Consider the following 25,343-nt stretch of genomic DNA (forward strand, 5'->3'; position numbering starts at 1 on the left):
CTCCCCTGCTGTCCGTCTATAATCTACCTGACTGCTGTCCTTCACCCTGCTGTGAACCTCCCTTTAAGTATGAAGCTCTAGTGTGTGTTTTTGATCAGCGAAGACAAACAACAAAAGATTTTGATGCTCCCGAATTACCCAGTGTTTTGATTTGGATCTATTATATATTCAATCTGAAAACCACATACCGTGATTTTAAGGAAATAGAACTGCTTTTTTTTGTTGTGTGTAATATATAATGGCATCGTCCTCCGCTGTGAAGAGACTAGCTCCACATGAAAAGAATGGGATGAAAAAGACTCATGTTTCATCCCTTTATAACGATCTTCTGAGGAAAAGCACGGGGCTCTTAGTGAATTAACAGTGGGTTTGTTGCATGTTTCATGTTCATTGTAGACAGTTTCTCATTAAAGTGGAGCATCTGTATGTAGACTGGAATATGCTGTATATGAAAAGCGGCATTTAAGTATTATCATACACAAACCGCCTCAAGGCTTAAATGGCCCTTTCTAACATGGATCCCTGGCTAGAACACTGCAACGCAGAGGGAATGTACGTACAGGCATATGATTTCAAACTGTCCACACATGCTCATGCAAAACACCCCTGTGGCAAAAACACAAACAATCACTCAAATGCAAACCCTGCGAGTGACATCAGCTCTGCCTGTTCTTCCCTGAGGCAGGCAGGGAAGCCTAAGGGCAGAGGTTTCTCTGCAAGCTAACCTTCCACTCTGTCTGCTCATTTTCACCTCATCTTGCTATTTAATCATAGTTCTCTCTCACCAGAGCTCAAAGACGGTGCAGACTGGAGGAAATCTGTGCCCAGCTACAACCAGTCCAGCAACACCATGGACTTCCGTACATGGAGCTCTCTCCCCAGAGACGATAGTCTGGAGCCTCTTCCCCTGAATTGGGAGATGGCTTACACCGAAACCGGCATGGTTTACTTTATAGAGTAAGTTGAAGATGGAGCCAATGGGTCATGTGTAGTTATACTGAGCAAATAAATTCTCTTTAACTGTATTTTATTCTGTTCTAATATCATGAGTTACAGCTTGCTTATTTGTTAAAATTATAGCATAAAATCTTTCGGTATTTATAGATTTTTCATTTGATGGAGTAATAACGAGGGCACTCAGAGATCCACTATGACCGTAATATTTGGAAGGACTTTTGGAGGACATTTATCCAAATGTGTGATAGACATGTGTTTTGCTTAGTTTTTGAGTTATAAGACAAAAGGATGGAGAATGTAACTTTTTTTTTCAAAATTGCTGAATAGGCCCAAAAAACTCTCAGATCCTGGTCTGGATCATCTTCAAAATGAATCACCACTAGGATCTGCTAAGGTCCAGTCATCTATTTTTTTCAGCATAGTCCAATCTCATATGTTAATAATCAAATTATGACCATGAAAACTTGCCTGGAAAAACTTCATAAACAAATTCATATCATTATGATCACATTACCTTAAAGTTATCATTTCTGTGAAGTTGTTTTGTTTGTTTGTTGGTTTGTTTGTTTGTTTGTTTGTTTGTTTGTTTGTTTGTTTGTTTGTTTGTTTGTTTGATGGTCTCTCAGGATAACTCTAGAGGTTTTCTTTGGATTTCAATTGAAATGTTGTCCTTGGGGTAGATTGAGACTTACCTGGAACATGGCACATATCCAAATGATAATAATTATAATAATAATGTCCTCTTTATGAAGCTGGTCATAGATGGAGTAGAATGGGTTCTGATTGCAATAGAAAGTTTTTTGAATTTGATTGAAGGAAGTCTTCACTTTCTGAGTGCCCTCTTGACCTTTCAGAGCTAGTCCAAAATATTGGTTCTTTCAGTGTACATGTCTAAATCTTCTACGCAGTTTCATGGTGATCCTTTCAGTAGTCTGCGACAAATAAAATTCCAAAAAGCATTATCTGGACTTGTGTTTGTGTATTAAAATCACCACACGAGCGATGCCGTGTTTCTTAATCCAGAGGTTTTATATTTTATTTTTCATCCATCCACACGATACTCACCAGCCTCTTCATCTTCTTTGCCCCCTGCTCTGTTTCTCCTTTTTTTCTACTAAAACCCCAAATCTTTCCCGTCTGGTCGCAGACCAAACCAATCCATCTTCATATCTATAAATCCAGACGTTCTTAGTCTACACAGAAATGACAAATAACAAGTTTTCCAAATGTAATAAAACTCCTGAAATGAAAAAACAATCGAAATAACATCATCTTGTTTTCTGTTACAAATAAAAACAATGAAATAAACATCAATCATAATAGCCCATTTTCTTACAACTGTCATATATCCAACCAATGAAATTAATAACTATATTATATTGATTTAGTTATCTCTTATATCCAAACTATGACCATATCATTAATGTAACAGTTCAATATTCCTCAGGATGTACATCACCAAACATAAATTCACATATATTTTTTCACCATGACAGTATTTCTAAACTCTTGGAGACTGCTACTATCTGTTTTGCTTTTTCTTAACCCAATTCCTATCTCTCTATCTCTTGACCTAATTAATATCTCTATTTAGTTGGGTTTTTTTTAACTGACCTCTTTCACATGACCCTGTGTGATATTTCCTTTAGCATCACTAACAGAGTTTGACTTCTTATCGATAATCCACTATTAACTCTATTACCATCTATTACAAGCTATTACACACTGTTACAGTGCGCCCTCTTTATCCGCGTTTAATGCGTTCCGGGAACCACACGCAAGGAATGAATTCTGCAATATAGCGACAAACTATTTGTTATTATTTACGGTAATTTAAAAGTTTATGAACCCACCACATACTGATATTAAACCACCTTCTATCTGTATTATCTTTTCCCACAGTCTTATCGACTGTTTAAATCACTTTTGTGTCTCAAAGAAGTGCGCTGCGTTCCGAGACTCATGGAACGTATCGCACTTCCGGATGCCGTCAGCCAATAGAATGTGCGTATGGTATCACGTGACTACCTACTAAAATATTAGAATACCAAACATCCTAGTTGTTAGACACATGCTAGGATAAATAAGTTAAGGCCACCTGACCATGAACATTTTAAAGTGACAGCTGAATAAATTAGTGGATTAAGTATTTGCTGATGAATCCGTCAACCCCTCTGAGCAAACCATGTTACTCGGGAAAAAAAGTTGTCATTTTTCTGTTGTAACAAGTCCTTTCATTGACTGCGTGCACCTTAACAGCAGGTTATTGATGGTCTTTACCCGCTGCTTTTTTGTCCTCCTCAGTCACAACACAAAGACAACCACGTGGTTGGATCCTCGCTTGGCAAAGAAGGCAAAGCCCCCTGAAAAGTGTGAAGATGGAGGTGAGATGATTGGGTCACCTGGTTTACTGAATCATAGCTGAATTTACATATAACGCTATACATGTTACATCAAAAGTTAAAACGTACTTGACTTCTCTTTGAACTGTTGTCACCTAAGAATAGTAAGCATTGCAGTCACATGACCCACTTTTCAAGAAATAGTAGTGGTGTATATTTCAAGGGAATCCAGATGTGCCATTGTATCCTCATGATGTTAATGTAGTTTTAGGTGCCAGTACAGACAGAGAGCAGCCAGAGCTGAAAGACTTGGGCCTTCCAGCCTGGTTCTAATGGATTTTTACAGGCGTACTGAAAGCTAGTTGGTGTGTTGATTCTGAAAAGCAACTCCAAAGCCCTCTCTTGCATGAAGTGCCTTTCTCTCTCTGGCCCCTTTCTCTTCCTCTCCCTGATATGCTCATCAGGGCATGACATACATCAACCATTCCAGCCGGCCTGCTTATTGAAAACACAGAAATGTTCACTCAGTCATTGCAGTCTATTTTCATGGCTACTTTCTTATGCTAAACACCCCAGTCAGGTGGAAAATACACTGACAACTACTCACCACCATGGTGAATGGGCCACAGCTCTTTAAAGGTGCCATAATATGCTTTTTTTAATTTATGTCATTCAGCTGCCAGTTGCCCAACTACACTGTATTTGAAATGTCTTAACCCAAACTGGTCCTCAATATCTTTGATTGAATATTGATCAATATTCCTCTCCGAAACGCTCTGTGTTAATGGACACGGCTCTGAGCTCCCTCTATCACCACCACCCCCGCCCCCGAGGTCTCTCTATCAACACCTCCCTCTCCACTCACATTAACGTGCGTCTTGTTTACATGTGGCACGAGAACGCACGCCCACTACCGATCGATCGATCGATCACCATAGTTTGGGACTTTTTTAACTTTCGACAACTCCGTTACTACATATTTCGCTCTTATTTTTCTCGTGTTGTCTCTCTTGTTAATAACTTGATTTCTCTGCGGTAGGGGTGGAGCTGCTTTCTCACTTGGCCGGAAGTGACTCCGTGGCTCATTGTGTAAGGCATGGGCTGTTTGTTAATGAGCGGTGTCGTCGCTTTGGATACACGCAGCTGTGTTCGCTATGACGCTGAGGATACACCTTTAGCGGACACACACACACACACATGACTGAAGCTGAGCTAACTAGTTAGCCAAATGCTAGCTTACATCAACAGCTTGTGAGGAACTTTCAGTGTGTAGCTCTGAGCCAGGTTGTTACCACACGCTGCTACCGTAACTCCACCCCTTGGATAACCACGCCCATATCCGTCAAATATGACTCAGGATAGGTCAATTACGCCCGCTTTGTGACATCACAAAAATGACACTCGAGTAAATCAGATCATTTTGATTCTGTCCTGGGCATGAATTCCTAAAATTCCAGATATTTATTGATGCAGGAAGCGTTTGTTTACCAGATTCTAGGAGTTGGTAGGGTTAGGGAGGACCGCTATGTTTATGTACAGACCTGAAAAAAATTGTTTTTCATAATAGGACATCCTTTAAATGATCTACTTAATGTTGCACCTACTGCTTTGTCTTTCTTTCAGTTGTCTTTATTTATGTTTCCTATTTGTTTCCTTTCAAAACACAATAGCATGATGTTTTTTTCTTTTGATGCAGAGCTACCGTATGGCTGGGAGGAAATTGACGACCCACAGTATGGAACATACTACGTTGAGTAAGTCATCCAAAAGCTTCCACTGTCGGCGTCATTTTTACACTTAACACACAAACACATTTAACCTGAGGGATTAGAGCAAAGTGCGTATTGCATTGTTTGGTGTACATTAGCGGTTGTGTAGCATAAATCAATACAGTCTAAAAATAAACAAAAGGATGTTGCACAGATTATTTTGTTCCTCTTGGGTAAGGAGAGGTTTTCATTGTTCGTCAGTGGGTTTCTTAATGACTATGTGTAACATTGCAGTGACCTGTGTGCGAACACAACGCAGTCTTATGCCAGCATGATAAATGTGTGTCTTGAATGTGAATCTGCATACATATTTTTTCATCATGTGTTCTTGCATTTGCTGCCTGGCGGGGAATTGCCCAGGGAAACATGGCCATTGCAGAGAGATGTGGGGAGATGATAGCAATCTATTGTGATGAAAAGAGAATGAAATCCCTTCTGTTGCTTTATTGCTCACACTGCACAGAGGGAGCCCTCCGAGGTTGAAGTGACGAGGGAGACAAAACTTGTGGACAAAGAGTGTCGATGGCATGTAGGTGTTTGGTGGCCGCCAGGTTTTAGCTTGAAATGACTTCACAGTGAAGTGATGGCCATGGTTTGATGCCAGGGGGATGACAGACTGTTTACCTTGTTGTGGAGGAACAGGATGTTTCTGGCAGTTGGGAGGTTCATTTCCTACAATAGTGAATAAATAAAAGCCATCGTAGTTTCCCCACATGAGGAGGAGGCGCGTCAGCCTTTACTGTGCTGTGTTTATGAATGTATTCATAATGGCGCCTCTATACTATCTCTCTGTTTGAAAGCCTTGGTTTCTTTACAGGCTGGGGCATACATAATTAATTGCAGAAAATATGAACAGTAAGTTCAATAAGACAAAGACATGTGCGTCTGTGTATGACTCTTAAATCGGAGGCTCTTTGTGTTGCAGCCACATCAACCAGAAAACTCAGTTTGAGAACCCAGTCCTGGAGGCAAAGAAAAAGCTGAGCCAGGAGACGGCCGCGCTCCAACAAGCTGCCACAGCACCTTCACAAGGTAGCAACAGCCCCCAAACCCCCTCTGTTCAGATTGTTGATGATGGAAATTAGATCAGTAGTGTACGCAACTCACAGAAATAGAATTTGCATCTACAATAATTTACATTTACTTGACCGCACAGACAGGAAGCATTTAAACATGCTTATATGGGATACGATATGTATCTTATGTTCAGAAGACATGCATATATAGCTGCACTTCAGTAGCTTTCTGACTTACATTGTCATTATTTTTCTGGATAAGAACAATATTGCAAGAAATTCTTGTTTGCCTGAACTCATCTAAAATGATGAATCTCTTTGTATGCACACAACGGCCTTTTTTAGCCTTCGATCGCTCTCGAGTGTGGCATCCATGATGGAGCAGCAGAAGGATGTCATTTTTGTGGCTCTTTTTCCTCATGATTTTGGATGTTTCTCTGTATCTGGGAAGATCGTGTTCTTGAATAGCACAAAAGACACATCTATGGTATGAAAATATCAAGAGCAACATGATTGTTAAAGGCTTTAATTACGTTAGATTTTCCTGTGCTTGTTCTATTTATGTGTCTCAGATATTGTCTAATGAGCATTGCGTTGTTTAATTACTTTGGCTTATACCATGTGCAGAGGGCTTTCACATCAGTCAAGATGATATGAAAAATATATTTATCAGGGGCATTCCTTTCAGACAAGGTCATCTGAGTGGGTCAAACTCTCAGTCAAACTCAGAGTAGCCTCAAACAATACCAGTAACAATAATAGGGTTAGCTTTTTCTTCTTTGCAGCTTGCTCTTAAAATATACATATATGTCAGAGCTGCAGTATTGGTCTGTTCTCTATGTTGACAAGCAAATTTTCTCCTGCAATAATATGAATTAACTACGTCTATATTAAAGTGGATGTAGAATAGATTACAGCCCTGCGATGGTGGAGATTGGCTGGTAGTGTGGGAAGGCACAGGAGGAGGCTTACTTATACAGTAGTGGTGTGTGTGGCAACAGCTGGTGGAGCAGCACATCAGAGACTCCAAGCATAATCAGAAATTTCTCTGTTCAGGTGTGTGGGAAAACCGCCATCTTGCCCCTGATTACAGATTATACAACCTAGTGAGCTGTCAGATGGTTGTTATGATGAAACTAAACCATCATCAGACAACAGTTATGCCTCAGGCTAGAATTCAGCTTGTTGCTTTCCAAGAGGAAAAATACACAGGGGGGTTTACATCGTGAATATACTGCTATCAAAATACAAAAGGATGAGTGATGAATACATAAAAATAACCATTTTAATGAATCTATTTGTTGTGAAACAATCAGACAATTTTCATTAAAAACTATTTAAGTCAGGTACGCATACATATCAACTTTTGGAATTTCTGCCGCTGATTTTGAGAAAATCTTATAGCCTTTCAAGTCAAGACTTAAATGTGGCCATTCACTAAGTTGACATGTAGGTTTGTTTGACATCATTCTTCTTGTATGGTGTGAAGAATTGAAGAATAGGAGATGGTGTGCAGAATATAAATAAATGGATTTGATTATGTGAAAATGAGAAGGACAGGAGTGAAAAAGTGTTCCAAGCCTGTTTAATATACATTCTTGTGTTTCACAGAACCTCGTCAGCAGCAGCACTTGAGAGTTCCTAGGATGTCTGTACATCATTGATGATACTGTTGCCTGATAATGAATCTTGACCCATAAAGGAATCCAATCATATATTTTTGTTGCCCATGTTACAACTTTTCAACGTCTGTTGCCTGCGTCAAATTTAGATTACATATACTGCAAATCTCCCAAAAAATTTTTTTTCATCTTTAAAATAACAAAATATACAGTAAAATATGTATTTATCAAATATCATCATATCAACAGGTCACATCTGTTGGGCAATCAGGCTTGCATCTGGATTCTGAGCTGTTGCTGCATTGAGCCTATGAAAGAGACAGTAATGTGGTGTCTGTTAGCTGGCCGGCATACCAGACTTTGTGCCCACAAATATTTAATGCTTGCTTTGCTCTGATAGGTGAAAATACGTATAGCATATGTACATATAGTGGCGGGCCGTCAGTGCCAGCAAAGCCTTATCTGCTGTCTTAACCAGAAATCATAAAATTTATGATAAAAGTTAATTATATTTTAATGCATTTTCCTTAAATATATATGTATGTATACTGTATATATGTGTGTGTGTGTGTGTGTATACAGAGTATATACTGTATGTATGTATGTATGTACTGTATGTATATATGTATGTATGTACTGTATGTATATATGTATGTATGTATGTGCTGTATGTATATATGTAGTTATGCAAGTTTGACTAAGTAGAACATCACTAAAGGCCTAGGTGCAAATTACACAGCCAGCTATAGTACATTCTTTGTTAGTCATCTCAGCCTGGCAAACACAATTCTTTTTAAATTCTCAATTCTTAATTATGCTGAATAATGCAGGTGGAGATTTACACAGAATTGAGTCAGACACAGAATTAAAAACTATGGCTTTTGATGCAGTGAATATGATGATTTATTTCAGGTTAAGTTTTTCAAACTCCTCACAATCATTGGCACAGAGACCTGCTGTGGACTCTCCCACAGAAGTAGGAGTTCACAAGTGTCACAGTCTTTTCCTTTCTTTATCCTCCGTCCTCTTAATCTGTGTTTCATCACACATGCAGTGAAATGTTTATTTCAGCACTCAATTGGGGTCATGGGGGGCATTCCTTGTTGCATTTATAAAGCAATTTGGATGTAATTATGTAAATGGGATTTGCATGATCCATCCAGCAGTCTGGACATCTGGAATCCACACTGGCTGTGATAAGTTAGAATCATTTACAGCTTTTTGTGCCTGCAGTGTATGTCCATGACTGCTGAATCTTTTGGCATCATCGGGTATTGTACGTTCATATTCCTCACACACACACATATGGACATTATAGTGTTTTCATTACTGAAGGAGAACTACAATTATCATTCAGTACACCAAATAAGCTGTTCTGATATTTGGAAATGCATGAGAATGAGCTCATTGTGATTTTGCATCACTATCAAAAAAGACAGACATGGGACACACATTCATTAATACAGTCATTTTTATCTGCAGATGTCAAAAGTCACAAAAAAAAACAAAAAAACAAAACCAATCGATTATAGTAATAATCCCCAAAAGGCCATGGCGGCTTAAGACACAAGTAAGACATACTTTCTATTGGTTGGTATGTCCCACTGTTATCAGTCATGCAGACACTCTCTTGTAGTTTGATTCAATCCTAGATACAAGACAATAAGTTAATTGACGCACTACTTCAGTGTTTGATGTAATTTTTTTTGTGTTTTTTCTTTGGTTGTATTTTCTTTATTAAAACAATAATGTCGCAGTCCATCTTCAGTGAGGAATGGTCACACTTCAGGAAATGAACTGAAGTATTGATTTTTTAATCCAATTAAAACAAGAGGCTTCCAGACTTTTCCTTGTCAAGGACACTTAAACTTATGCAAACAGCTTGGAGTTCCACCAGATAAGATTTGGTAGAGGGGCCCCTACCTTATGAAATTAATTTAGCTCTTAGTTCATATGAACTGCAATAAACACATGTACTACAGTATATTAGTATACATTCTGACATTATGTCATGTATAGATTAAATTACAGTTAATTTTTTTTTTTAAATTGGCTTGCGATGAAGGCAAAACAGAGGGTGTGAGAAGTTTGGAGAGGCCATGGAGAAGGACTATCGGACGGCACCAAAGTTGTTCTCGAGGACTGTCCGACACCTCAGGAGGGGAAAACCAGGGACCATCCAAGCTGTATACGGCAAGGATGGGACACTGTTGACCTCAACTGAAGAGGTTGTCGGTCAGTGGAAGGAGCACTTTGAGAAACTTTTGAATCCAACTACCCCAACTGACCCATTCTCTGTTGCAGAGGCAGGGCTGGAGGATGATGGGGGATTTGAATTAATCTCTCCGTGCGAAGTCACCAAGGTAGTTAAACAACTTCATGGTGCCAAAGCCCCGGATGTTGATGAGATTCGCCCAGGAATGCTGAAGGCTCTGGGTGTTGAGGAGCTGTTGTGGATGACACGCCTCTTTAAAATTGCATGGAAGTCTGGGACAGTGCGGAAAGAGTGGCAGACTGGGGTGGTGGTTCCTCTTTTTAAAAAGGGGGACCAGAAGGTGTGTGCCAACTACAAGAGCATCACACTCCTCAGCCTCCCTGGGAAAGTTTACTCCAAGGTGCTGGAAAGGAGGGTCCGGCCGATTGTCGAACCTCGGATTGAGGAGGAACAATGTGGGTTCCGTCCTGGATGTGGAACAATGGACCAGCAATTTGGTCTCGCAGGGATCCTAGAAGGGGCTTGGAAGTATGCCCATCCAGTCTATATGTGTTTTGTGGACTTGGAGAAGGCGTACGATCGGGTTCCTTGGGACTTACTGTGGGAGGTACTGTGGGAGTATGGGGTGAGGGGGCCTCTCCTCAGGGCCATCCAATCCCTGTACGCCCAAAGTGAGAGCTGCGTTCGGGTTCTCGGCAGTAAGTCGAACTTGTTCCGAGTAGCTGTTGGCCAGGGCTGCGCTTTATCACCAATTCTGTTCGTGATTTTCATGGACAGCATATCGAGGCGTAGTGGTGGTGAGGAGGGTTTGCAGTTTGGTTCGCTGAGGATCACATCGCTGCTTTTTGAAAATGATGTGGTCCTGTTTATGTCATCAGCCTGTGACCTGCAGCACTCACTGGTCCAGTTTGCAGCCGAGTGTAAAGCGGCAGGGATGAGGATTAGCACCTCCAAATCTGAGGGCCAAGGTCCTCAGCAGGAAACCAGTGGACTGCCTTCTCTGAGTGGGGAATGACGTCCTTCCACAAGTGAAGGAGATCAAGTATCTTGGGCTCCACAAAGAGGGAGCTAAGCCGAGAGGCAGAGCTTTTCATCAATCTTCATTTATTCGTTCAATCTTCGTTCCTACCCTTCGGTCATAAGCGATGGGTCATGACCGAAAGAACAAGATTGCAGATACAAGCGGCGGAAATGGGCTTTCTCAGGCGGATAGCTGGTGTCTCGTTAGATATAGGTGAGAAACACTGCTGTTCTCGAGGGGTTCAGAGTAGAGTCACTGCTCTTTCAAGTCGAAAGGAGTCAGCTGAAGTGGTTTGGGCATCTGGTGCAGATGCCTCCGGGGCGCCTCCCTAGGGAGGTGTTTCTGGCACGTCCAGCTGGGAGGAGACCTCGGGGCAGACCCAGGACCAGGTGGAGGGATTATATCTCAACACTGGCCTGGGAACGCCTTGGGATCCCCCAGTTGGTTGGTGCTGGTGAGCTAGTGGTTGTGACCAGGGAAAGGGAAGTTTGGGGTTCCCTTTTGAAGTTACTGCCCCCGCGATCTGACTACGGATAACCCGTGGAAGATGGATGGATGAATGGATGGATGAAAATAAATGAATCCCCATATTTTTGAACTCATTGGGACTCCTTCAACAATTCTAGTTCCCCAGACTCTTTGATTAATTAATTTGTTGAAAATAAAATTAATTGTTAAGATTAAAGATTAAATTTACTTAATTTCCCCACTGAGGGATCAATAATCTTTACGCTCATTCATGTACATGCATAAATATATGTGTTAATCACAGCACAATGTTGTGTACAGGCCCCTGAAACAGACACAACACACTAGGGGCCTCTAGGCACGCAATTAGTACAGCAGTACATGGGAGGCAGAGTGAAGGGTCGCGAAACTGTTCACAATGTTGTTACTATAGAGAAGAGGTTTGCTGCAGATTATTTTTAAAATCAGTTTTGACAGAAAAAACAAAGGCAGGAAAATCAGGCCACATAATGTTAAAAGTAAACCATTGAGACAAAAAGGATTTGAGACTGAGTTGAAAGAATTAAAACTGAGGATGAGAACACAAAATATACAAATGCTAATATGAAACCCAAAGATGGAGAAAAGCTTAAGTAATGGTGAATAAATAGAAGAGAAATTACAAAATAAAAGTCAATATAACACAGTAATAGATAATGGATAAATACAAGAATTCAGTTCAATTCGATAAAAGGTAATAAAAAACAATTACGAGGATGTCATATCCTGAGAGTAACATCACAAATAACAATAAAGGGGTAAAAAAAAAAAAGGATTTAAAAGTAGATAAAAAAGAAAAATCAAGGACAATTAAAAGAGATTAAAGATGAAATCAACACTAGAAGAAGACATATTTGTCCCAGAATAGGAACAATAAAACAATAGGAATACAATGATAAACATAGATGTCACAGACCAGCTAGCAATCATAGACAGACGGACAGACAGACGGACAGACATCATAATAAAGAATCAACAAAAGTATTTGTAATATTTAACTGATAAACCCTATATTTGTACTTCAGCTCCTCTGGCATCCCAGAGCATCACCTCACTATTCAGCACAGCAACTGGAACTTGCATTGCTTGTCACTCGCTGCCTTTGGATTCAGAATTTTTACGTCAAAGCTGTAAGACGGCCTAGACTACGCAATCAGGTACCATCAGGCAGCACAGGAAAGATGGTTTGTTCATGATTCAAAGTGCTGAGAGATAGGAGAGCTACTCGGTTTAATGCAGTGTGACCCTGACAGTCTGTTATCTAGTGTTTATGTCACAGACAAGCTGCTGTTCAACGTTCATGTCGCCACTGACCTTAAGTTGTTCCTTGCTGAAGTTATAAAAAGTCAACACTGACAAACCTGCTTTTTTCTGAGTCACTGACTTCCGCATGGAGGGGATAGAAAGAGATGGGGTGCTAAATTGGATCCTGTCAGAAGTGTTAAATCACTGTTCCGCTGTATAGTTTTGTAATTTGAGGTAGCACATAACAGATAAGGTGTAATTTAGCCTATGAAACTAACCTTCCATTTGATTGTATCTGTCTGTTTGTGCTCTTTTCTTATCATAGTTGTGCAAAAAGGTCTGCTGGGTTTATCTAATTCAGGCATGTAAATCGTGCTTGTTAATTAGAAATGGCTAATTACTGCGGTGATAATTGGCATGTAATGCATAAAGCTGACATCCATTGAAGACATAAATGGATTTTACCTCTTACAAGTGCTGCATTTCATGTTGGGCAATGTTTGAAGATTTTATGCCACCAGCATTTCGGCCTTTCATACTCTATATGCTATCATCCACAATTTAATTGCATGTACAGGTGGAACCTCTGGGTTCACTGCAGACCCCAGTCAGCTGAAAGGTGAGATGTTCCACACAGCGCTGAAAAAAAGCTCCCAGGGCTTTGGATTCACCATCATTGGAGGTGACCGCACAGATGAGTTTCTGCAGGTGAAAAACGTACTAGGCGACGGCCCTGCTGCCCATGACAACAAGATGGCATCTGGTAAGGAAAGCCTCCACAGATGTAGTACTCTACCTTTATTTATGAGTCACCACATAAGCTTAGATGATAGTGGAGAGTGTTCCTTTTCAGATGAGCAGTAAGAATCACATTTCGCTGGCAGGATGATGTATGTGCTAATTTCCAAAATATTACAGAAAATTATTTTACAGGCAGCTTGCATCGAGTGCGCTCCAGCAATGCACCTGGAGGTGTTAACTTCACTTGTGCTGTGTTTACTTGACCTTTAAATTGTCCCTTGAGCTTAACAAAGCAATAAAAACAACTCCAGCAATGCCCATGCCATATTTTTTATAGCAGACAGAGATTAAAATGGGTGTAAAACCATCTAAAATGTTTGTTTTTTCTGTTCCTGATCTTGCCATTGCCTTTCAGCTGTCCATAGAAACACATAGCTGTGAGCTCTGTGGATGTAAATGATAGTTACAATTCTTCAGTGTGACAGAAAGCTACACCCATCACCTCGGCATAGTTGAAGCAGAGAGAACTGTTCAGGTCTGCTCAGTGGAGCAACTGAGTAAAAGATGGGGAGAAAAGTAGAAATGACTGATAAAAAAGGAAAGGGAAGATATAGAGGAAGCTGTCAAAATGAAAATACAAGAGAGAAGTGACTAGGACTGCAGTGTTTTAGGAGATGATTCTGTCTAACAAAGAAATGTAAAGAAATAGATGAATCTGCATCACATAGTAGAGAAGAAACCTGTCCTCCACTTCTTTTCTTGTTTTTGTTTTTTCCTTCTATCTATCTTAGGTGACGTGATTGTTGAGATTAACGGGACGTCTGTCCTTGGGAAAACTCACCCAGAGGTAGTGCAGATGTTCCAGTCGATTCCCACCAACCAATATGTGGACATGGTTCTTTGCCGTGGTTACCCACTTCCTCCAGATGTAGATCTTGAGAGCGATGACCCTCTTCCGCCTCCTCCTCCCCCACCAGCCACCCAACCCCCACAGGCCCTCCATGGTGGAGAGGTAGTGACGGCTGTGCCGCTCATCAATGGACAGCCGCTGCTCGTGAAAGGCGACGTCCTTCACGGCTCCTCTCAGGAGCTCCATTATGTCACCATGGATGCCAGCGGCCGGCCCGTTGTGGCGGCTCTGCCAAATGGGAGGCAGGGGGAGCGTGGGGATGTGGCTGCTGCTTTGATACAGCCAGAACTGGTGAGCGTGTCACTGGTGAAGGGACCTGGAGGGTTTGGGTTTGCCATAGCTGACTGCCCACTGGGGCAGAAGGTTAAAATGATTCTAGATGCCCAGTGGTGCCGTGGCCTGCAAAAAGGAGACGTCATCAAGGAGATCAACAGACAGAATGTCCAAACGCTGACCCATGCCCAAGTGGTGGATATTCTCAAAGACTTACCTGTGGGGAGCGAAGTGGCAGTTGTAGTGCTCCGTGGAGGTAAGACTGAAAGATCTTTACATCTCTGTATTTGCGGATCATGTCCTGCAGGATGAAAGATGTTCTTCTATCATTCTTGATTCTCATACCGTCCTGTGAGACACCGTCTTATTTCTGTCAATACAACTCCAGCACTCATGGGAGGTAAGGTCAGTGTTGATACTAACAGGAGCTGAGGTGATGTGGCTTGTCGAAGGCCTACCGCTGACCACTGACTATACAATGTTGTTCCACATCCTGTGTGATGACACTGGGTCTGTGGCTTGTACAATTACAGTTGAGATGATTCACTTACACTCCTATAGTAGATGCATATAATAATCAGCCTGGATACTATTACCTCTTACTATTACCAGGCGCTGCTTGTATATCTTGAGCATTCTCATCTGTTTATGGTGACTCCTGTTGAGGCGTAACGCAATCTGTTACGACTCTGAGAGCAGGAATTACGTAAGTGTGAAGATGTGCTTGGTTCTGAGGGAGAGAGGGAGGAAGCTGTGCACCCTTCAAATGTTTCCTGCATCCTCTTGGGCCACCATGAGGATTTGATGCATAAGACTATGAGCCACGGATTGGCTTTGATCATCAGCAGAGTGCAGTCCATTTGTTCATGCCACTACATCTGTGGCTCCTGAAAGAGCCATGGCCAAATGTACGTAGAGGGAGAGGTCCTCAGGGACGTCCTCATCACAGCCCTTCTCTTTTTTTCCCTAGATTACTCTCCCACACTGTTGTGCTACCATTACCATGTCCCTCACGCCTTGCATGCCTCCCCAGCTGTTGCAGAGCTAGGCTCATCCTCACCCAGTGTGCACAATTGAAAAGCTAAAGCCAACTCTAACCCTCATTAGATAATCACTGTGTGTGTGTGTGTGTGTGTGTGTGTGCGTGCGTGCGTGCGTGCGTGCGTGTGTGTGTCTGTGAGAGAGAGCATCACTGAGTAGTAGATGTTAAAGAAAGGAGGAAATGATGTGCTTCAGGTGTGTGTACAGCACACTTGCCATATTTGTTCTTTTGGAATGAATGAAAATGTTGGATTGGGAATTTAGCATTGACGCAGAAAATGCTGCTGCTTCTTCCCCTTTTACCTCAGACTCCATTAAGCCATCATCAAGCGGAGTGTTGGTCTGGTCCCTTGGGGCTGCAGGCTCTAGAGGAGTGTTTGTTAATCCATTTTATGTGGAGAGCTAAGGAGAGGGAATGGGGCCACAAGTGATGATCTGCAACTCCTCAGATAGAATGTGTGGGTGTACTGTGCAGCAAACACCGAGGGAAGGGAATTATCAGTCATTGAATTACATGCATGACTATCTGGTGCCCACAACCCACTCGCTTCGCCCTGCAGTAGGCTAACATGTAGTCAGTAGTCCAGCGCATGCATTGCCTCTATCTTCCGTATGTATCTTTAATGTCACAAGAATGTATATTCCCTAATGGAGCGTTCCTGAGTGAGTACACCTCTTGAGTTTGGAGCAGTTCACTGCTTTGTTTTTATGGTCACTGCTGTTTTGCCCACCATCAGAGAGACAGTGCCATCTGGTGGTTCAGTAATCGCTGTATTTACGTTACCTCCAATGTCTGTTGTATGTCTCTACACAGGTCAAACATCCCCTGTGAAGAGTCTAAAGCCTGTGAGTGGAAATCCATATCTTCCTATTTCTGCGCTTTTGTACCTCCAAGGGGTCTCATCCATTTAATTTCAAAGATTTTTGTCTTTCAGCTCAACCAATAAGCATCTATTGCATAAAATGAAATGATGGCAATAAATTTGAATATTGATTATGCTTCTGAGCATCTCCTTTTGTTTGCTTGGAAAAACAGCCTTAATTACTTCCATTAAGTATTGGTATTCTTAGTGCTATTGTCAGGGGACAATAGCACAAAGTAATGGTAATGGTAATGGTAATGAAGCATGGATGAGCCATTTTACAACAACATTTTACATTATTACAACAGTTTGCAGGTAATATAATAATATTATATAATAAGGCAATGAAAAAATTGCCTGTTGGTCTGAAATCTAATAGTTATTTTGGAAATCTTTGTTTTTTTCCTGAGGACGCTCTTTTACCATTAAATTTGATTGTGTGGCCTTCAAAACACAGAAGGGTTTCAATTGAGAGTTGTTGATGTTTTAAAAGCAGAAAATGTGAAAGGGACTAAATTACTTAAAGTAATTCATCACTACTAGCTGCTCAGCTACTTATCTTGGGTAATGAGCCTGGATAGTATAGTTGTCATAGATGAATGACTAAGCAGATGACTAAGCAGAAAATACAAGTGTGTATGTTGTAAATATTGATACTTTTAAGGGTTTTTTTATGTTCATATATATATATATATATATATATATATATATATATATATATATATATATATATATATATATATATATATATATATATATATATATAATACATAAAAATTTTACCTTTTTTTTAACAATTCAGAGACAGGAAATGATGGCCAGCACTGAGACTTTGGACACTAACTTGGACTCGGCCCCCCAGGCTCTGACTTACCACTCCAACGTGAGCACCCTGCGCTCCATCGACTCTCCTAAACACGATGCCGCAGAACTGTACCTGAAGTCCAAAGCCCTGCTGGACAGCAGACGTAAGCGTCATCACAGAAATAGCTTTTTAACCCTATGTCTGGTTCAAATTCCCACGTTATTTCTGATCCGCAGAGCCTCACGCCAAAGACATTGACGTTTTTCTGAAGAGAGACATTGAAACAGGCTTTGGTTTCCGTGTTTTGGGAGGAGAGGGACCACAACAGCCAGTAAGCATAGAATCACAGAATCACATCTTGCATACAAATTTTAAATATTTTAATTTTTGTTGTAAATTTTAGAATGCACAGAAAGGCCAGTTGTTTGCCCTTGTTTTACAACTATCAGACTATTTTTATCTCTGCCACTAATATGCTAGCATTGTATCAGAATGTATTCCCCCAGGTGTTCATCGGGGCCATTGTACCCAGTGGTGCAGCGGAGAAGGATGGCCGTCTGAGAGCAGGGGATGAGCTCATTGGCATTGATGGGGTCATGGTGAAAGGCCGCTCGCACAAGCAGGTGCTGGATCTGATGACCAATGCTGCCCGTAATGGTCAAGTCATGCTGACAGTACGCAGGAAGGTCATCTACAGAGGTGTGTAATGAAAGGACATTTGGCACAGTTTGGATATTTTACATCAAATTAAGTAATAATCTGATAATATGTGGCGATAGAAGACTTCTTTCCACTGTTTCATATTGAAATAAAATGAGTCATTCCACAGTGTGTCTAGGTTATCAGCTACTTCAAGTGATGCAAGTTATATTTTGACAGGTATGATAGCAGTGTGATGGTTGCAGACTACAACTCAGAAACAGAGTGTGTGCGCAGAATTTCAACAACCTCATTCTGGAGATAACGCTGCTCCACCGTGACTTTGTTTATAATATTCACTCATGAGAAACCACTCGATTACTTTTATTTGCATAAATCTCATGTGTGAACAGCATTCTATAAATACAGAGAAATCCATATAGCTACAGATATGCAAACAATATGTAAACACTTTAATTACATTAGCATCCATGCATTTTCAGAAGCAACAGACGAAGAGGCTCAGGAAATGACTCCAGTATTGGTGAATGGATCTCCTAAGCTCCCTCACCTACCAATGCCCAGCGCTTTGGACCACGAGTCCTTTGACATCACGCTCCACCGCAAGGAAACTGAAGGCTTTGGCTTCGTTATTCTGACCTCCAAGAGTAAACCACCATATGGAGGTGTGTATGTTAGACTATTTGTCCATTTTTCAAGGTAAACAGTATAGAAAACCAATTTATAGAGGGGAAACAGATTTCTAGACATGTACAGTATGTATGCTCGGTCCTAAGTCACTTTGTCTTTATTAAGAATGCAGACACATTGAAGACAAGGAAAAAGACTTAGACTACTTGTGTTCTGGTGTCATTGTTAAGTAGAATGTATTAAAGGTAAATATAGGTATAGATGGATATTAACTCGTCCTTAGAGAAGGACATTCTGTCTTTCATGTCAGCATTTATAGATATTCAACCCTCTTAAAAGAGGCATAGAATAAACTGTTATTTGTCAGCAAAAAGCATGGGTCCATTTTCCATCAGGCTTCACCATTCTTGCTTAATATATTTCAGAATTTCCATAACAATCTTTCAATCTGGGTTTTCATGTCTCGTTTGTCTTTGCAAAAACAATTTCAGTTATTCCACACAAAATTGGTCGAATTATCGAAGGAAGTCCCACCGATCGCTGTGGCCTGCTGCATGTCGGAGATCGTATTTCTGCAGTCAACGGGCGCTCTATCATCGAGCTCTCTCACAATGACATTGTACAGCTCATCAAGGATGCTGGCCATGTTGTCACCCTCACAGTGGTTCCTGAGGATGGTGAGAGCATGCATCTTTTGCAGACAGAATTTACATTTAGCTAAACATAATTGAATGCTAGCCATTTTATTCATTCATTCACTCATTCATCTTCAACCATTTCATCCGCTTTGGCAAGTCGCAGGGAGCTGGCCATTTTAGCTTGTAGTAAATATGAAACATTTGCAGGTTGACTTTTTGCTGACTGCTGTAACATGAAACTGCATTATAGAATACAAGGGCCCTCCATCTGGAGCCAGTTCAGCTAAACAGAGTCCCGCTCTTCAGCACAGAGCCACTGGACTGAGACCATCTCTACAGGATGAACGGTAAGAATCTATGTTCAGCCATAAATATTGTAAATAAATAAAGTCACCAGTGGAAAAGAAGCCTTTAAAGCATCCCTGTCTTTTGCATAATTATACTGTCAAGCCCTGTGTATTGATTTTCCTGAGTCAGTACGTTTTAGATGTTAAGATACAGTCTGTCAGTTTTTATATTTTCAGAATTTGTGCCTAAATGGTACATCAAAATTTTCCAAATGTCACCAAACTGAAGCTTTTAAAAGCATCTGCTTCTCCCTGTGTGGTGTTTGCTGCTCCGTTGGTAAAAGTGATGATGCACTGACATAGAGTGAAAATGCAGCAAGAGACTCCAACAATTAAAAAAAAGTATTGGTATTGCTACTATTAATAAAATGATGGGTAGAAATCAAACCTTGAATCTGTCAAATAAAATCTAATCTGATTTGAAAGTATTAAACGTAGGATTATTGTGGTTTGTCCTGCTGTGTGCTGTTTACAGGATGCATGACTGAAGTAATACATTGCTTGTTTGTCTTAGTTACAACCTGGATGTGGAGGAGAAGAGAGAGGGAGTTAACTGGTCTGACTGCAAGACTCTTTCACTTGGTGAGCAGGGAACGTTGTGTGTGACAGGACCCAACCAGGTAAGAAAAGTCTTCTCAGTCTGTCCTCTAAATGTCTACCTATCCATCTGAAAGTTACTCAGGGTATCAATTTTTGCATAATAGATATGTAGGCTCCAGTCTATATACGTAGTTTGTAATTTATAATTCTGAATTTCGCAGTTTGCAGTCAGTCAGTCAGTCTGTCTGTCTGTCCTTTGTTAACATGACACACCGTTCTTTGTGTGAAAGCATTTTATTTTTATTAGAAATTTTGTGACCTTCACGTTGTGTAGGGTTGTCTGACAGTGGAGTTAGAGAGGGGTCCCAGGGGCTTTGGATTTAGTCTTCGAGGGGGAACCGAGTACAACATGGGACTGTACATCCTGAGACTGGCTGAGGATGGACCTGCTGAGCTTGATGGAAGAATCCATGTGAGTGCAGTTTACCAGACTGTAGCTAGAAACTCCCTGAGGGACTAAAACATTGGACTTGATATTTATGTAATATTTGTCATTGTTAGCCATCATATTTAGGCCCAGTGCTTACATACCAGAAGCAATCATACTCTGCTTACATCCACAAATGCACCTACGTAGGTAGTGAAAGTAGGGGTGATCAACTGACCAACATCGTCAATGGTGCACTTTTCCAGCCACTTAAGGGTACATTAATCAGATAATGTGTCGACATTGTTTTGTTCCTCTTACATACTTGTGATGTAATGATTGGTTCCAACATTATGACCTACATTGTTTTGTGTGTTTTTATCTTTCCATGCGTTTTATTAACTGGTTCACACGTTTCACTGCAGCACCACCAGTGCCTCAGGATTCATCAGAATTATGGCTGCTTTACAAATAATCTCTCTGTGAACTATGTGTGTGAATTTACAGTATTAAGTTCACTCACATAGTATTAATGAACGTTTGATTCTTGTCGATCTTTTCTTGGTTCAAGTAGATGTATTGAAATGAAACTGGAGTACTTCATGCATAAACGACGTAGACATACTGAAAAATTATGCTGCTGTTCATTCACTGCAGATTAATGTGTTTTCTGTGTGAAATGTTTTTAAAGAGGTGACATGAGGCCACCCTGGCATATTGCTATTTTCTGGGTAATAGTGGAGATCCTCTCATTGGTTGAATGTACATTATGTTATGCTAAAACACACCTGATTGATGCTCTTGCACTTGCACCTTACTTCACACCCAGATAAGACACAGTTTAACCAGCAAAAAGCAAATACAAATGCACTTGAACCGTAGACTTTACTTTAAATTGGTTCCATTATGTCCAAAGCACTGATAAGCAGACATAGAAGATCTAATAATACAACAATATTCGTCCCACCAAATATGCTCTTCTTAAAATCTTGGTGGTCCTGGGGCTATTAGAGAAATTTGCTTTCCGAGTGGAGCTAAGATAAGTCATCAGGACATAGAGTAAGTACATGATGTCATTTTCCAAAAATTCTAATGAAAGTGCTCAGTGTATTGTATTGGAATTTGTTTATGGATAATGAGATGCATTGTATTCACAGTTGATTATAGAGAATGTGCACAGAATTTTTACAAATTAAATTGTGGTAGGACTAAAACATAGATCAAAGAGTTAGTAAAACCAATAGGATTAATTGTGGGTCTGAGATTTACAATTCTAAGAAGTGGTTCATTAATGTTGAAGTCCCTTGCTGATTATATTGTAGACAGATGTGTCTTTCCACACCTGAGCCAAAAGTTTTTTTTCAGTGAGCAGCAAATACAAAACTGATGCTTGATTAAATAAAAAATGTTTTCTGAGTATTGTTAAATAAAGACTGATAAATGATGACATTGCCAAATGTTTGCACATTTGCCAGTTTATGGAGGTGAAGTAAATCTGGAATAATATCCTTTACGTTGCTGTGGTCTAAATGCACCAGAGATTTAACTAAAACTGTTAGTGTCGCATGCTTGATGCTCTGCATGTTTTATTCTCTATCTACCTACCTGGCCTCTATTATTTACTGACTTGTGGTTCAACAATATTATAAGTGTTCCGCTGGGATGAAAATATCACATGACTAACATTTGGATGAGATGGAAATTGAGACGTGCAGCAAGTGTCCAGAATCAAAATTTCTCCAGGCTGCGGTCTCTGGCCATGACTTTTCTGATCCAAGGGAGGGCAGGAATGTCGACAATGATTAGATCCTAAGAGACTGACGTGTTTTCACTTTTTAGACATACCCAGGTGTTGGTGAGCACATCACCTGTGTATGTTTAAATGAAAGTGCGTGCAAGCTATGTTTTTTTATTGGTTTGTTTCTGTTTATTTTTTATTTTTTACATGTTGCTGACAGGTGGGAGATGAAATAGTTGAGATAAATGGGGAGCCAGCACGAGGCATCTCCCATACACGGGCTATTGACCTGATCCAGGCTGGAGGAAGCAAAGTAGTACTGCTGCTGCGACCTGGGGCGGGTGTGGCTCAAGATGGCAGTAAGTACACACAATGATCACACAATAATTACACAATGATTACACAATGATCACTTAATGTATGTTGGTCAATGCAACATTAGTATTTACTTGACTAAATAAAATTCATCAACTTAATCTGTGTATCAGAAAAGCATGGCATATAATCATTCATCTTGGAAACAAATTCATTTTAATTGGAAAAAACTCCTCATTTGCTCATTTACTTCTCACAGAAACATGAAAAATGGTACCAGTTTAATTATTTTTTTTTAATTGTATATACTGATTTGATCCCCGAAGGGAAAATAGAAATTAAGAAAGCACACTCTAGTTAGTGGTTCAAACGCATGCATACATATTAGTGAGTACAGGCCCCTGTAGCACCCTGTTTGAATAGGATTTTAAAGTCAATGAAGTTAACTTATGTCACGTAGCATAGAACCATTATTAAACAGGAATCCTAGCTCTGCTCAAAGGATAAAAAAAATGTCTTGTGACCTTGTGGATTCTGGTTCATTTGTTCAGCGCCATATTTAGATGCGCAATGCGAGAGTCAACTGCTCGCCAAACTATTTATTTAAATTACGTGGCATAATAAAGATTAAATATATTTTCACATTAACAACACAAACACGTTAAACAAGCTGGACTGAATTTGCTTTTTTATATGCTTGGTGAAGGAGACATTAAGTTGTTTTAGACATGCTAAATGCATAAATCCAACAAATTTAAAGCTAATGGTAATGACTCCAACAGAGAAATAATTGAGTCTAATGTGTGAAGTTTGTGTTCATTCAAATGTACTTATTCTTTCATTCAACCTCTAACCATCTTCTTTCTTTGGCTCTTTTCTTCTTGCCCCTGATGCAGGTAGTACAGCTTCTTCTACTGTGTGCTACTACACTGAACACCAACACTAACATCTCCACTCTTTTATGGCCTCTTCTTTTACCTTGGTAATTCTTATTGTCAAAACTTCAATCTACTGCTTTTCTTCCTTCTCTCCTTACAGGCCAGGGTTTTGTGTTGAACATATAATAGTTTTGAGCCCATGTGGTCAAAGACTCCGATTTGCTTGATCAACTCTCCTCATTATCTTACGTATGATAAACTTCTCAGTAATAAAGTTGATTTAATTTAAACTTAGAATTTTTCATTGTGCATAATTATTTTTTGTATACCTCACATTTTTTAGGGGTGCAATTTCTAGAAAAAGGTGTGAACCTTTTTTAGTATTTGTTTGGTGCCACACTAATTATCTCTGTGTTGAATAAAGTCAGCTGGACTTTCAGGAAGAGCTTGAAGACATTTTAACTGTCATCCAATGAATGGCTGGTGGGGAGTTATGGATATTTAACCTAGTTGGGGTACAGTAACCCCTCGTTACTTGCGGTTAATGCGTTCCAGGAACCACCAGCAAAATCAAAATTCCGCGATATAGCAACAAACTATTTTATTATTTACGGTAATTTAAATGTTTATGAACCCTCCCCATACTGACACTTAACCATCCTCTATCTGTATTACATTTTCCCACCCCTTTTTTCACAAAAGTGTTTAAAGCACTTTTGTTTCTCACCGAAGTGCGCTGAGTTCTGAGACTCACGGAACGCAGCACACTTCTGGATGCTGTCACCCAATAGAATGCGCGTACGCTATCACGTACCTACTAAACATTAGCGATGTAATGAAATTGCACGTGTTGATATGCAAGGGATAACTGTATTTAAAATCCTCAAGTCACAATGACACCGTTGGTACCTGGTCATATAGGTGTCACTTCTGGGCTTGTACGCTCTCGTCCCCGGGGGGTTTGAGTCACCTTCCAGTCGTTTTGACGGCGTTATGTCGTTTGCTTCCCACAGTCATGCAGATCAGATTTGAACTTTCTGTAGAGGGAACCCAAAATATACGTGGAGAACAGCTAATGTTGAAGGCCTCCTCTGTCGAGGAATGGTATTAAGGTTTGATACAGATGGCCTCTTAAACCCATCTCTTCGACTGACTATCTTCCTTGGCCAATTTGTGTACAGTGTTGTCTTCAAACAAATACTCCTAATCCTTCAGGTGCAGAAGGACTGCTGAGTGCTGCCCTGAGATATTTGATCTCTTGTGGTGCTCCATTCATTGTGGTTGTTTGTCTCCCACATGTCAGGACAGTTCTCACAGCACTAAACTGCATTAACTAAACCACTCAGCCTCTGGGTGTCTTGTCCTCACAGTGAACCAACCTCTGTCTCAGGGGTGGTGGTAGACTTAGTTTACAGGCATGCTGTGTTTATTCAAAACCCATGTCAGGTTATCTGGTACCCCAGCCAAAGTGAGGAAAGACAACAGTTTTACATCTGCCTTCTCTCACTCTGTGGTCTGTTTTGGGTCTGATGATTTCAGTAAAAACCCAATTGGAGTAAACATGTTTGGAGTGTGGTCTGCATGTGTTTCTTCTCCTCCCTCTCTGCCATTGGGGGTACATTTTGACCCCATTGGTGTAATGCCCCAATGACTCCTAGTTTACGTCGCAGAGTGTAGTGAGTGTTGAACCACAGATATTAGTCTGTGGGTGCGTTTCCTGTACACTTCTACACCGAGGGACCCATCCCTGCCAATCTGCACTGAACAGTCAGAAAAAGCCAGCTGTTGTCCCTGACATCCTCCTCAGTGAACTGGATGTTGCAGTCCAATCTGCTGAGATACT

The 25,343-nt window shown here is 40.5% G+C and overlaps 1 protein-coding gene across 2 annotated transcripts in view; it reads left to right on the plus strand.

The window, feature by feature from the left end:
- Positions 1–25,343, plus strand: part of LOC137595259 (novel protein similar to human membrane-associated guanylate kinase-related (MAGI-3) (MAGI-3)) — a 126,877-nt gene that overhangs the window by 97,957 nt on the left and 3,577 nt on the right. Inside the window, exons 5-21 of one of the 2 annotated variants that reach the window (XM_068315219.1) lie at positions 789–957; positions 3,262–3,341; positions 4,996–5,053; positions 5,994–6,100; positions 13,272–13,457; positions 14,227–14,874; positions 16,474–16,505; positions 17,325–17,490; positions 17,564–17,658; positions 17,819–18,026; positions 18,470–18,652; positions 19,109–19,294; positions 19,506–19,602; positions 20,117–20,222; positions 20,477–20,614; positions 22,528–22,666; positions 23,519–23,604. In XM_068315219.1, the coding sequence (XP_068171320.1) occupies positions 789–957; positions 3,262–3,341; positions 4,996–5,053; positions 5,994–6,100; positions 13,272–13,457; positions 14,227–14,874; positions 16,474–16,505; positions 17,325–17,490; positions 17,564–17,658; positions 17,819–18,026; positions 18,470–18,652; positions 19,109–19,294; positions 19,506–19,602; positions 20,117–20,222; positions 20,477–20,614; positions 22,528–22,666; positions 23,519–23,568 (2,648 nt within the window). In that variant the 3' untranslated portion in view covers positions 23,569–23,604. The remainder of the gene's footprint in view (positions 1–788; positions 958–3,261; positions 3,342–4,995; positions 5,054–5,993; positions 6,101–13,271; positions 13,458–14,226; positions 14,875–16,473; positions 16,506–17,324; positions 17,491–17,563; positions 17,659–17,818; positions 18,027–18,469; positions 18,653–19,108; positions 19,295–19,505; positions 19,603–20,116; positions 20,223–20,476; positions 20,615–22,527; positions 22,667–23,518; positions 23,605–25,343) is intronic. The other variant, XM_068315218.1, reaches the window with a different exon arrangement.

This window comes from Antennarius striatus, chromosome 5 (genome assembly GCF_040054535.1).
Source record: "Antennarius striatus isolate MH-2024 chromosome 5, ASM4005453v1, whole genome shotgun sequence".
NCBI lineage: Eukaryota > Metazoa > Chordata > Actinopteri > Lophiiformes > Antennariidae > Antennarius > Antennarius striatus.